Raw genomic sequence first — 14,603 nt, 5'->3', positions numbered from 1 at the left:
TGTTTGTCAATGTTAGTGACCAAAACTATAAGTCTTGATTTCTAGTCTATTATAGCTAAGTCTTGGACTAGGATAGAAAGTGTAGTTGAGCTCAAGGAATTCATGGCGATTCATCATACAAGTAGATGAACTACTCAAGGAACCGGTGGACCTTCTCGACAAAAAGGTATGTGAATACTTGAACTTATCTATCACTCAAAAGTCTATCTACTCTATCTCCTACTCTTTGAGACAAGAAGTTGTATATTATATATATAGACTTGGTTTATATACATTTGGTATTTCGAGCCGAGTATACCTCGCCTATAGATATCTCGAAATATGTGTTGGTAAGCTTTTCGCTTCGATCAAGTTTATCTTTACCATGTGACGAAAGTCATGATATGTTTCAATCATCTTGAAAATTTCCTTGACGAGAAATGGTGTAACAACTGTATAACTTCCTCTAAGAATGTTTCAATGATTGAAATGAGAGTTTAGATTAGATAAACAATGGTGGACATAAGCATTGTTATGGAAACACATTTATGTATAAGTATTATTCCTTGAACCAAAGTTTGCGAACTTTTTTGATCAAGAGAACCGGATGAATGGCGTGAGCCAAGTCTGCGAACTGCCAAAGTTCTCAAACCCGAGAATTTCTGCTGGAGTTGACAAAATACTTGCGTGAAGCTAAGTCCGCGAACCGGCGAAGTTCTCATACCCGAGAATTTCTGCTGGAGTTTGTAAACTTTGCCCGGTACTAAAAACAGGTTAACGACTTAAAGACTTTATTGGGATTGTGAAGCCAGACCGATACTACTTTTATCGTAGTTGTGTGATCTGATCTTGCATCTTCTATCGTACGAATACAATCAGATTGATTGGCTTGAGATTGATATCTCCAATACGCAAGATATAAATAGTAATCACAAACATCTTCATCTCATTGTTTGTGATTCCGCAACATCTTGTTTCGCTACCATATGATTAAGATTGTTGTGAGGTAAATGATAACTCTAGGCTGTTCTTCGGGAATATAAGACCGGATTATCAATTGGTTCTTGTTCACCTTGATTATTATCAAAATACGGAACAAAATCTTTAGGGTTTATCTATGGGAGACAGATTGATCCTTTGATAGACTTGTCTATGTGAGACAGATTTGTTTATTGTCAAAGCCTGCGATTTTAGGTCGTAGCAACTCTTAGTTATATGTGAGATCAGCTAAGGGAATCAAGTGCGCAGTATCCTGCTGGGATCAGAGGCGTAGGATCATAATTGTACCTTGGATCAGTGGGAGATTTATTGGGGTTCAAGTACAGTCTACTCCGAAGTTAGCTTGGAGTAGGCTAGTGTCTGTAGCAGCTTAATACAATGTGTGTTCAATCTGGACTAGGTTCCGGGGGTTTTCTGCATTTGCGGTTTCCTCGTTAACAAAATTTATGGCGTCTGTGTTATTTCAATTTCCGTATTATATTGTTTTATCTTTATAATTGAAATAATACAGGTTGTGCATTTGAATCAATCAATTGGAAATCCGACCATTGGTTGTTGATTGATATTGATTGATCCTTGGATATTGGTCTTTGGTACCATCCAAGTTATTCCTTGGATTTGATTAGAACTCGCAGTTCCTGCTTGAGTAAATCAAATCAAGAGAGAGATATAAACTCGTTGATATACTTTTAATTGATTGAGTCTTGTTGATTCTCTTAAAAGTATATTCGAGTTTGTCCATACAGATTGCTAAGCGAAATATTGGATGGTGTTGTTAGACCCCCGCTTTTTCAGATACACCCTGTCTTCCATGTGTCCCAATTGGAGAAGAAGATTGGCCAACATGTTACTCCAGCTGCCAACTTGCCATTGGTAGATTCTTCTGGTGCTTTCATAGTACTGCTAGTAGCCGTCTTGGATTCCAGACATATTCACAGAGAAGACAACATTGTTTTACAGGTGCTCATTCAATATGATGGCTCACCACCTGAAGATGCAACTTGGGAGGAAGCCAATCATATTCGCTCTCATTTCCCTGATTTCATCCTTGAGGACAAGGATGTGCAGGGGGAGGTATTGTCATGTGACTAGAGAGTTTAAGAGTTGTTATTCTTGTTATGGGCATGTTATCCTTAATTAGCCCATTTAGATAGTTCTACCCATTTATGTTATTTCCATTTGTAGGGCACCTGATTGGTTATTACCACCCAATGGGTGATAGAGTCATATTGCGGCTATTTATTGCCAGGGTCTTGTAAGAACTGTTCTTCATGTTGAAATTAATCTGAGATTATACAGGATCTTCTTAAAGTTAGGAGAGTAGGTTATTGTAGTCATTGAATCTGCCGTTAATTTCATGACATACACCACCATGTGTCCAGTTAGGTCGATTTTTTTCTCTTAACCAAACTTTAGTTTGTAAGAGAAAAACGTTGAGTTCGGTCAAGTCGAATTTTTTTTTCTCCTAAGCGAACTTTTATTTGAAACTTACATGTTGAGTTCGGTTACGTCGCAATTTTCTTCCTAGCCGAACTTTTCTCTGAAAAGCTATATATTGAGTTCGTTTACGTCGCAATTTTTTCTCCTAACCGAACCTTTATATGAAAACCTATATATTGAGTTTACTTACGTCGCATTTTTTTCTCCTAACCAAACCCAATATTTCTGCTTATTGTAAACTGGAAAATGGTGGACTGGACTAAACCGAAAATTACTCAGTATACCTCATAATAAAAGTTCGGCTGTCTATCCCGGAAATCTAATAGCCGAACAAAGCAAAAAATCCATTAAAACTAAGTTCGGTTACCTATGACTTCAGAAACACTAGCCGAACTACATTTGCATATAAGCTCAACTACCTATTCTTTAGATCTTGTAGCCAAGCGTGTTTGACCTAGCCCGAATCCTGCTATAAAATTTCTCATTTTCAGGAAATTTTGGTTAATTCAAGCAAATAAAAATTAAATTTGAAGTATGCCCAATTAGTTTGAAGGATCGGATTAAAAAACAATTTTTTTCCAAAACTCTTATTCACGTTCTTCTCTTTCAATAATTTAATTTAAAAAAAATCTAACTTATTAATTTAATCTTAACTAAATATTGATTAACTTAACTTAATGATTCGACTAATCATTACACTAATTTAATTAAAAGGGGATCATTAGGATAAATATAAGGGGTATTTTAGTTTACTTCTAAATGATCTGGTCAAATAAAATCATGGTATTTATTGAATCGGACTAAGAGAGTGTTACACATCTAGCATCTTCCTGTAATATAGAGGTAATCGCAGGAGGAGCATTATCAAACCAAATCTAGCTTAAATTGTGAGTTCTGGATAATCTAGACAGCGTCAGTTGCTCTATTACATTATTTTGGCACATAAGAAAATTTCCAAGAGCTATTACTACTAAAATATAATTTAATATCCTTAATCAGGTTTGAAAGTCTCAAATCAATGGAAAAAACTTCTTTATTAACAACATCAACTATAACTTTACAGTCCAGTTCGAAGAGCACATTATCCAGCTTTAGTTCAGTAGCCCATTTCACAGCTTCCCAGAGTCCCAACCCTTATGCATGTTCCGCACTGCAAATATCCCTCAGGTGGATGCTCCTTGCTTCCTGGCTGTGATCTGCACAGTTATGAATAATCAGTCCAATGCCACCCATTTTAGAGATATCAAAGTACGAGTCATCACAATTCATAGTAAGCATATTACCATGAGGGGGATTCCAGTGTCTGTTTATCATGTTCACTTTGGGTAAATTAATCTGGTAAATCATGGTCCCCTTTAAAAATGGAGTGATGCCCAAAAAAATAATTGTTCATTGTTGTAGTAAAGATGTCCATGGTATGGATGACTACTCCTTAAGGCTAAGTGCATGGCACATTTCTTTATGTTGGACACATGTAGAACTAGTTCTTTGTTGCTAGACACATATAGCTCTTTATCTTGTCCTTGGTTACAAGTGTACTAACACAAGCTCCACCCCTCCTCTTGTATTTAAATGGAAGTAATGGAAATGAAAGACACACCTGATTTCTCTTCCTCTCTTTCATGCTTTGTCTCCTTTATGTTTTGTCTCTTATATTGTTTACCACCCTAATCACGTTAGCAGCACCTTGTCTAACCATTTGATTTTCAACCCTTCAAACACAAACCAAAAGAAAGTTGTTGTTATCATTCTCAAGACAAGTAGGATTTTTCCAAAAGAAGGTATAACTTAACCACTTTTTCTATTATCATGTACCTATTTACTATTATTGAAAGTGATATATTTGTCTCATATATCACATGAGATGATAATATTAGCTCCTACTCTTTATTTTAGTTACACAAAAAGCTAAAAGAAAATAGTCCAATTGATTTTTACTAGTTGTTTTTCAACTTGATAGTGATAGCTTATTTGTTTCTTTATGATCACATGCTTGTCCTCTAACTTGAAAGTGACATTTTTATCTATAGTTTAATTAATTAAAACCATGTGATACACAAAAGTATGGTTTGTTTTACTTACACAAAAAAAAAAAAACTCATCTGATTTTGTTTTAAACTCCCCATGTGATGTTGTACTTTCTCTTTCACATTTTGAAAATAAATAAATAAATACATGTATGACCATTGATAGATATCATATCATTCTACTTGTTAGAAAATATGGTATACCCATGATGCATATATATGTAAGTTAATTATTTTTTCTTTTAAACCATGAATATTCTAGTATTTTATTTTTATCAAATATTCATCATATATGTATGCATTCATGATGTTATCCCCACCAAATGTTATAATTTACCATACACTTTTTTTTTAGTATGTTATACTTTTTTTTTAGACCTTCCTCAAAATTATAAATTTTTGACATGGACCTTATACTTAGTATTATATCTTAATTTGATACTACTCATGCATGTCACAAATATTAACCAAAACCTATTTTATCCCGTAAACGGTTTGCTACTAAATATGCAAACAAATTGCGACTTAAATTCCAATAATTTTATATGCATATATAAATGATAAATGGGCATGTAGTTTATTTTTTTTAACAGACCTATTTTCAGTTGACTAATTTGTCAACCTTATTATCGAATTGTTTGCAATTTTTAAACCATAAGAAATTTGGTTTGCAAACAAAGTTCCCTTGTTAAAACCATAAAGAAGCTTGGTTAATCAATTTTTTGGACGGGGTTATGATCAGAGATCGGACTATATGACATATCCGTATTACCCACATAACCATAAAGAAATTTGGTCACGGGAAAATGATACCGGGATTTGTTGTGGACTCAGAAGGACTTGAGCACCATATTAATGTCCTTTATTTTATCTATATACATGGACCCAATTCGACCAGAATTCGAACTTTTGGACTCAGCAGGACTTGAGTACCACCGTTGGGTATCTGATGTGGAAACCACTTTCGTGGCAAAGGACTTCACCTCCACTATCAATTCGTCTGCCGACGCTGCTCCGGAAACTGAGAAAGACAAAGCTAATGCTCTTATGTTCCTCAAGAGGCATATCGATCCTAACCTTCGTTGGGGTTATCATCACTTGAAAACGACAAAAGAGCTATGGGATGCTCTAGATAGCCGTTTTGGGAACATTCATGATTCCTTAATACCACAATTAAACGTCCTATGGAACGAAATCCTCTTCTTCGATTATGTGAAAGTGAATGATTTCCATAAAGACATGCTCCAAATTCAGGCACGTATGGACTTTTGTGGAAAGAAACTTACTGATGAGAAAATGATTCATAAAACCCTATCGACCTTTCCCACCTCGTCCATGATACTAGCGAACCAGTACCGTTTAGAGGTTGACAACAAGTGAATCACCACATTCAGTAGGTTGATAAACTTACTGCAAGTGCCGAAAGGCACAATGAGATTCTTGTCAATAACAATGCCAGAGCTGTCGGGAAAAAGAAAGTTCCCGAAGCTAACCATGTCAAGTCCATAAGGGAAAGAACCCCAAAGGAAAAAGGGCTCGAAATTCTGATTCACATCCCCATGATCCATACCCACGTGGAGATAACACCTCTCGTGGAAGAGGACGTAAGGGACATAATCGAGGTCGAGGACGTAAAGGTCACTCTAATGTTTGGCACAGAGAAAGAACGTCTGGCCATAGTGGCGGTGATCCTAAGTTCGAGAAAACACCTAAAAATCCCAATAACAAAAAGGCCGCAGACGAAAGTGCGCCTTGTTTTAGGTGTGGAATCACCGGACATTGGTACAAGCATTGCAAGGCTAATGCCAATGTAGCTGCGATCTACAAAAAGTACCGGGAAACTCTCGAACAAGAGGCTCACTATATAGAAGAAAATGATGTGACCCTTGACGTCAACTTCACAATTTCAGACTTCCTAGGAAATGAGGACTTTCCCCGACCATGGATGTGCCTGATTTTTCTTGGCCCTAAGAATTTAGTTTCTCGTTTTATGGCTTGCTAGACTCTGTCTTCCTTTAAATGCTTTAAAGTTTTTATGTTATCTTAGACTATCGTTTGTTTAATAGTTTGAGTAGATTTTACTGTTGCTGAACATGTTCTTACCATCTTTATGTTGTGTGTATGAATTATCTATAAGTACTTATTTTCTATTATGTTCTATAGAATTTTACTTTGTTGATAATCTGTTGTTTAGCATGTAAATTAGAATGGAAAGGACGCCATTCTAGTAGAACAAAATTCTCTAAAGGAAGTGAGATAAATTGTTCATTTTTTCTTTGTTTGTAACATTCCTGCCTAATGTACTTGTAGGAATGTCTCCAGGAGAAATTGAATTTTTAGTTGATAGTGCAACCACCCACACTATCCTAAGAAATAGACAATTATTTGTCGATTTTACTCCTTATAATACATTTGTGACTACGATGATTGGATTATCGCAAGTAATAATTGGGCAAGGTACTGCTCAATTCTTGTTGCCAAACAGACCAATGATTAAAGTCACAGAAGCTCTATATGCACCAAGAGCTCACCGCATTTTGTTGAGTTTCAAGGATATCCGTGCAAATGGTTATCACGAGGAAACTCACTGTGAAAATGGAATTGAGTACATATATGTGACCTCTAGTGAATGCGGAAGGAAGCGCATCTTAGAGAAACTAATGAGTCACTCTAGTGGATTGTATATCATCACTATTAGGATTATCGAATCCCATGTGGTTGTCAACGATGAACTGTTGGCCAGTGACTTATATAAGCTTTGGCACGATCGACTAGGGCAACCAGGTCGTGATATGATGATCCGTGTTTTGAAGAACTCACACGGACATCCTTTCTTTCGAATGAAAAAGAAAATGAGGCAAAATATTATTACAATGCAGAGTAACAATGTGCATTCTAAATTAAATCATGCACGTTTTATTCCTTTTAAAGTAAGAGAAGCGCAACCTTCGTCTTCAAAAGTAATTATAGCGCACCCACTGTCTCATTCTTCTCCGTTGTCCTTATCGAAGGCACATCGCTCATTCTGCAAAGCTTGTTCTTTGGAAAAGACAAGATCGAGACCATCCAATGCAAAAGATACCAAACAAAATGTTCCATTTTTACAAAGAATACAAGGTGATATTTTTGGACCTATACATCCAGAATGCGGACCATTTAGGTATTTTGTGGTTCTGCTTGATGCTTCGACCCGTTGGTCACACGTTGCATTGTTGTCCACAAGAAATACTGAATTTGCAAAGCTCTTGGCACAAATTATACGATTAAGGGCTCACCACCCCGATTATCCAATCAAGTCTATCAGACTTGATAAATCTGGAGAATTTACATCTAAAGGATTTGATAATTTCTGTATGTCTAATGGAATTGACGTAGAGCATCCCGTACCCCATGTACACACTCAAAATGGTCTCGCAAAAGCTATCATCAAAAGGTTACAGACGATACCTAGGGCATTGGTTATGCGTTCCAACCTTCCTATTACTGCCTGGGGGTACGCCATATTGCATGCAACATTACTTATTCGCTTTAGACCCACTGTTAGCCAACCATTTTCTGCGTACCAGTTGGTAACTGGATATGAGCCTGATATTTCACATTTACGCATATTTGGTTGTGTCGTATACATGCCTATTACGCCCCCACAACGTACTAAGATGGGTCCACAAAGACGAGTAGGTATTTATGTTGGATACGAATCCCCAACAATTATCCGCTACTTAGAACCTTTGACAGGCGATCTCTTTACCGCTAGATTTACGGATTGTCACTTTGATGAGACAACCTTCGCGGTCGTTAGGGGGAGGTATGGAAAAGGACCTCCAAAGGGAACGACATGAATTATCGTGGTGTGTTCTCACATTGTCTCATCTTGATCCCCGCACTCCACAATGCGAAGGTGAAGTGAAAAGAATTATCGATCTTCAGAATGTGGCAAATTCAATGCCTGATGCATTTACTGATATCGCTAAAGTGACGAGATCACATATACCAGCTGCAAACGTGCTTGCAAGGTTGGAAGTTCCCGAAAAGGAAAGAGGTACCATAAATATAGGTACCAAGGCTGCACTTGGTGGAAGTGTAGTTGAGGTCGTGGCCCCCAAAAGGAAGAGAGGGAGACCACTTGGTTCGATCGATACTCGTCCAAGGAAGAAAAGGGCGAGTAAGGCACAAACTGATCCATATATCATCAATACATATAATTAATCTCATGATATTTTCTCTGATTACAGTTATGTCCATGAATCATTACTGGGGGACGCCCCGAAGTTTGAATTGATTCCATAGAACAAAGAAATCTCTATGGATTGTGAAAGTGAATATGTGTTGATGGAAAGATCCTCCACGCAGATTGATGATATATTCACATATATTGTTGCTCGAGAGATTATCGAGCACGATGATATCGAACCACGCTCTATTGCAGAATGCCAAAAGAGAGCAGATTGGCCTCAATGGAGAGATGCAATCCGGGATGAACTAGATTCACTGGCAAAAAGACAGGTATTTGGTGCGGTAGTGCTAACCCCACTAGGTGTAAAGCATGTAGGACATAAATGGGTATTTGTCAGAAAGCGCAATGAGAAGAACGAAGTCTTAATATATAAGGCTCGCCTTATGGCGCAAGGTTTCTCACAACGCCCTGGGATTGATTATGAAGAAGTACTCTCCTGTAATGGACGTCATAACGTTCCGTTACTTAGTCAGCTTAGTAGTTTCAGAAGGACTTGAAATGCAACTTATGAATGTGGTTACCGCATATCTCTACGGGGATCTTGATACACAGATATTCATGAAAGTTCAAGATGGACTTCCATTGCCCAAATCAAGTAACTATAAACCACGGAGTGCGTTTGCAATTCAGTTGAAACGCTCACTTTACGGATTAAAGCAATCCGGGCGGATGTGATATACCCGTCTAAGTGATTATTTGATTGGGAAGGGATATACAAATAATGAATTGTTCCCCTGCGTGTTTATAAAGAAAACAAGTTCCGGATTTGATACTATAGTTGTCTATGTTGACGACATGAACATAGTAGGTACTCTTGATGAAATAAGAGAAACCGAAAGTTATTTGAAATCCGAATTTGAGATGAAAGATCTTGGGAAAAGTCGAATGTGTCTAGGACTTGAACTAGAACATCGAGCTTTTGGAATATTAATCCACCAGTCTGCATATGACCATAAGATACTCAAGCAATTTAATATGGACAAAGTGCACCCTGCTAGCACTCCCATGGTTGGTCGAACTTTAGATGTACATAAAGATCCATTTCGCCCAAAGGAAGATGGCGAATATTTATTGGGAGCTGAAAAGGTATATAATGCGCATAGGCGCATTATTAGATTCTGCTATTTTTGGTTATTTCTAATCAACACACCCAAATTTACCAAAAATCGCAGGATCAGTTTTTACCCTCAAATAAGCGTGTCGAAAAGGACCAACCTTTGGAGATAGTTGATGACATTAGTGTAGTTGACTCAAATCTTGAAAGGTACAATAATGCGCAGTAGGCGCATTATTAGAAGATGTACAATAGGCGTATTATTCTTATGTTATTTCTAAGTACAACAGGCGCATTATTGTACTTAGCACAATGTACTCGACCAGATATCTCATTCTCAGTGAATTTGTTAGATAGATATAGCTCAGCGCCAACGCAGCGTCATTGGAATGGTATAAAGAATATCTTTAGATACCTAAAGGGAACCATTGACTTGGGTTTGTTTTATCCCTACGAAGACGAAAAGAGAGATGCAAATGTAATTGCAACTCCTTACACCAAGACCCCAAATAATGTTTTGGTTGGTTTTGCTGATGTTGGGTACCTCTCAGACCCACACAAAGGTCGATCACAAACTGGATATGTGTTCACTATCGGGAATACAACGATATCCTGGAAATCGACCAAGCAAACCCTTGTGGCTACCTCCACGAACCACTCTGAGATCATTGCCCTACATGAGGCAGTTCGTGAGTGTATATGGTTAAGGTTTATCATTACACATATTCGAGGGACGTGTGGTCTAAGTTCTACCACAGAAGAGCCAACTTGCATTTATGAAGATAATGAAGCTTGCATCGAACAGATGAGCAAGGGTATATCAAGGGTGATAATAAGAAACATATATCACTAAAGTTCTCTTACAATCAGCAACAACAATGTCCTCTAAACATTCAGGTCAGTAAAGTAAAATCTGACGAAAATGTGGCAGACTTATTTACTAAGTCATTACCTAAGGCCACATTTGAAAAACATATCAGAAGTATAGGACTAAAGAGATTGTCCGAACTTCCCATGACCCCATAGGACTAAAGGAACTGTCCACTCCCATGAATGTATTAGATTAAAGAAATTGTCCTGCATAAGGGGGAGCACCTGATGGTACGTTGAACTCTTTTCCTTCACCGAGGTCACTTTTTCCCACTAGGTTTTACTACTCGGAAAGGTTTTTAATGAGACAAAAATAATACCGTAAATGCAAATCATGGGGAGATGTCGATATCAGGGGGAGCATCTAACGATGCACTGATGACATCAAAGTGTGTTGTAATCTTTTCCTTCATCGAGGTTACTTTTTCCCATTGGGTTTTGTTACTCGACAAGGTTTTTAATGAGACAACAAAAACACTCGAGATACAACTACGGTTGAGGTTATTCTTCTCCTTACAAGTGCTCAGGTTTTTGTGAGAAATATTTTTCCTGACACGGTTCTACAAAGGAGAAAAGTCTTGACCAACGATACCATTTCAGAAGCTCAAATATCGTCTTTCTCCTTCGTCCAGTTTTTATCTCGACGAAGTTTTCTTGCAAGGTTTTGACAAAGCAGTTAGTTTATAATGGTGATCATCCAAGGGGGAGTGTTGTAGTAAAGAGGTCCATGGTATGGATGACCACTCCTTAATGCTAAGTGCATCGCACATTTCTTTATGTTGGACACATGTAGAACTAGTCCTTTACTACTAGACACATGTAGCTCTTTATATTTTCCTTGGTTACAAGTGTACTAACACAAGCTCCACCCCCCTCTTGTATTTAAATGGAAGTAATGGAAATGAAAGACACACCTGATTTCTCTTCTTCTCTTTCATGCTTTGTCTCCTTTATATTTTGTCTCTTATATTGTCTACCACTCTAAACATTCATATATATATAAACATTCCAATTCCAACGTAACATGATGAAGCCACTTTTATTTGAGAATGATGGGACCATCTTCTACGGAGTACAGTTCACGTACTGGACATTGCACGTCACGCACTACTGCATAAACTCCCCTCTGATTTATTGCGGCAACAACTTATAATGTGCTGCCATTGTGGAACATGCACCTAATTAGGAAAAACGTGAATCACAAATCAAAATTGTAACTAAGCATATCCTTACATTAAAGATCCTTGAAACAGAAACGACTAAACAATAATAACTTGCACCAATCAAATGTGTATTGGCAAAAAAAAAAAAAAAAAAAAAAAAAAGTCAGAACTTACAACAGAGTTTAACCCAGTTTTTTTATTTTTCTTACAATAATGCAACTGCAAAGATCTCTATCTATCTCTGACTATTATCTGTCTTCTCAGCTGATCAGTATCTTTTTCTTTTTTTTGTTAAAGAAGAATAATGGAATGAATGATCATAATTTATCCATATAGACAGAGGAGAAGTACAGGCCTCTTTGTTCATCAGCATTCATTGACTTGGGCGCCAGACAGATCCTAAGCTCAGGTACCGTTCACTACTTAATTCCGTCTTTTTATGCTTGAAACCTACTGGACTTAATTCTCCCTGAAAACCGGTTTACAAGAGAACGATCGTTAATGATTTTGGCGCCCATGGGCGATGTATTTCTCCTTGTTTCATCTTTTTTTTGCAGTAGCAACACAGCAAGATGGATGTGGCAATGAAGGGGTATGCTTCTTATTCACCGCCAAATGACAAGAGAGCTCTTTGTCTTTTTGTCATGATCTGGATTGTTTATTCCAGGTAAAAGACAACTGCGGTTTTTTATCTTGGTAGGCTCATCGGTGCATAATTTTACGCATCCATTGTGAAAATTGCCCAGTGAAATTGAGTTGAATTTTCTGATATGATGAACTTAAAATCTTCGGAACAGGTTTCACGCAGTGGGTTCATTCTTTGACACTTATCCAAACTATTCGTCGTCGAATGCCTGGTCATCATGCTGGTCTACTCTGGTATGTACTAATTCTGTCACTTGGATTCGCAAAAATGTTTTGCCAGGTTATTGCAGTACTAATTGGGCACTCTGTTCAATGGTTGGTGTGCAAATTCAGGGGGCAATCGTCATGTCAAGCAAAACCATGACGAGGCTAGAATCAAAAAAGTCGCTTTCGTGGTGGTTTGGTGACCCCAAGACCAACAACAACTGGGAAACTAGTCTGATGCTGGAGCTGCAAAACCAGATTGCAAGATTGAGGCTTCAACTTGAGAAAAACAAGTCTAATAAAGGAGTGACTAGTGATGCTTTGGATTTGATTTCTCATGTTTCTGACGTAGCGAGCACCGTCAAGCAGGGATTGGAAGAAGAGGGTAGGATCAGAAGCGAAAAGCACCGCCTGTCCGAACAAGAGGTTGCAAAATTGAAACTTGAACTTGACGGAACCAAATCCTCCTTAAATGCACTTGAAGCCCAGACAGCAGTTTTGGAAGAGCAGAATAAAGCGTTAGACGTATACGTATCTGAACGCGATACGGAGATGAAGGAACTGAAAGTAGCCATCTCTGATTCTAAGCTGAAATTTAGGAATGAGAAATCTCAGCTACAGAAGGTGATACTAGCATTAGAAGAGGGTCAAGGGGAACTAGAGACGAAACTGAAGAATTCGGAATCCAAGGTACGTAAATTAGTAGAGGAGTACAAGAGGGCTGAAGTTGAACATAATGAATTTCGAGTCTTGCAAAGAAACCGTGAAGCGGAGATGCGTATCGAGATGGAGAGACATTTGACAGCAAAGATTGTTGAGAAAGGGAAAGAGGTACAAGAGTTGAATAAGAACCTCCATGAACTTGGAGTCGATTTGGATACATTGAGAGCGGAAAGAGATGAGCTGGACGCAAAGGTAATTTCGTTGGGGACCGATGTGGTGTCTAGAGATGAAATGATATGTCATATGGAAGAGCATTTGCGCAGGTTACATAACGAGCATGTGGATACGATATCGAGATGCGAGGGAGCTACAAAACAAGCCGAGGAGCAAAGAAAAAGGTTGAGAAGAATGGAGAGGGAGGTGGAATGGCAGAGAGACATGATAGCAGAAGGTGCAGAAGAGAAGAGAGAAGCAATAAGGCAACTGTGCTTCTCCTTGGAGCATTACAGAAATCGTTATTATGAGTTCAGGAACGCATTTATAGAGCTTACGAAACAGGCACCAGTACAGGACATTGCTTACTATTACAGGAAGTAGTAACTACTAACCCATGTCTTTTGGTTTTACAACTGAGTAATCCAATGGAGCGACTCGATTGAACATTTGATAGACATGATCTTAAACAGGCAGGTGATTAGTTTTCCTCCAACCTAACTGAAATTTGTCAGTCTTGGCGTTCCGTCTACCACAAACAGTATTCTTAACAGGCTACTGAGGCTAGTACTTTTATTTCTGTACAGAAGTGTTATTTATTAGTTTTTCATTGTGTGGATATATTTATTGTTCACTGTACCAGATAGTTGTGCCCTTTTGTACATGCTTCGATGTAATAATCTCACAGACAGGTCCACGGGATCCTAAAACTGAAGGATCAAAAAATAAAAGGGAAACTTAGGCGAAGACCCGATCCATGGAATACCTATAACATCAAACCCTTAATTAAAAGAAGTTTAAATATAGACCCTTAAATATTAAAAGACGTTGATACCCTTATGCATATTGTCAAGTCTATAATTAAATAAAATTTAAATTTAGGCCCAAAATTATTAAAATATACTGTGATGATATTCCAACCACCTCCGACCACCACAGCCACCGCCAACCACCTCCGACCACCACCGCCACCAATTTCCACCGTCAAATCACCTCCGGCTATATTCGACCACCACGACCACCAACCACCACCGTCAAACCACCTCCAACCACCACCACCGCCCACCTCCACTGATAACCGCCGCCCACCGCCACCTACAATTGCCAACCAC

The 14,603-nt window shown here is 38.1% G+C and overlaps 2 protein-coding genes across 2 annotated transcripts; both read left to right on the top strand.

The window, feature by feature from the left end:
• The first annotated feature begins 5,324 nt into the window (after positions 1-5,324).
• Positions 5,325-5,825, top strand: LOC113336788. Its single transcript, XM_026582463.1, has one exon. The coding sequence runs from the start codon at positions 5,325-5,327 to the stop codon at positions 5,823-5,825; it is 501 nt and encodes a 166-aa protein (XP_026438248.1).
• Positions 5,826-12,026: 6,201 nt separating this feature from the next.
• LOC113336695 (protein NETWORKED 4A-like) lies at positions 12,027-14,077 on the top strand. The gene is made up of 4 exons (XM_026582343.1): positions 12,027-12,175; positions 12,324-12,433; positions 12,564-12,645; positions 12,745-14,077. Exons 2-4 carry the CDS (start codon positions 12,339-12,341, stop codon positions 13,873-13,875), a joined length of 1,308 nt encoding a protein of 435 aa, XP_026438128.1. The 5' UTR covers positions 12,027-12,175; positions 12,324-12,338; the 3' UTR covers positions 13,876-14,077.
• The last annotated feature ends 526 nt before the right edge of the window (positions 14,078-14,603 follow it).

Source organism: Papaver somniferum, unplaced genomic scaffold (genome assembly GCF_003573695.1).
Source record: "Papaver somniferum cultivar HN1 unplaced genomic scaffold, ASM357369v1 unplaced-scaffold_154, whole genome shotgun sequence".
In the NCBI taxonomy this organism is placed as follows: domain Eukaryota; kingdom Viridiplantae; phylum Streptophyta; class Magnoliopsida; order Ranunculales; family Papaveraceae; genus Papaver; species Papaver somniferum.
This window is presented reverse-complemented; position numbering and strand designations above follow the sequence as displayed.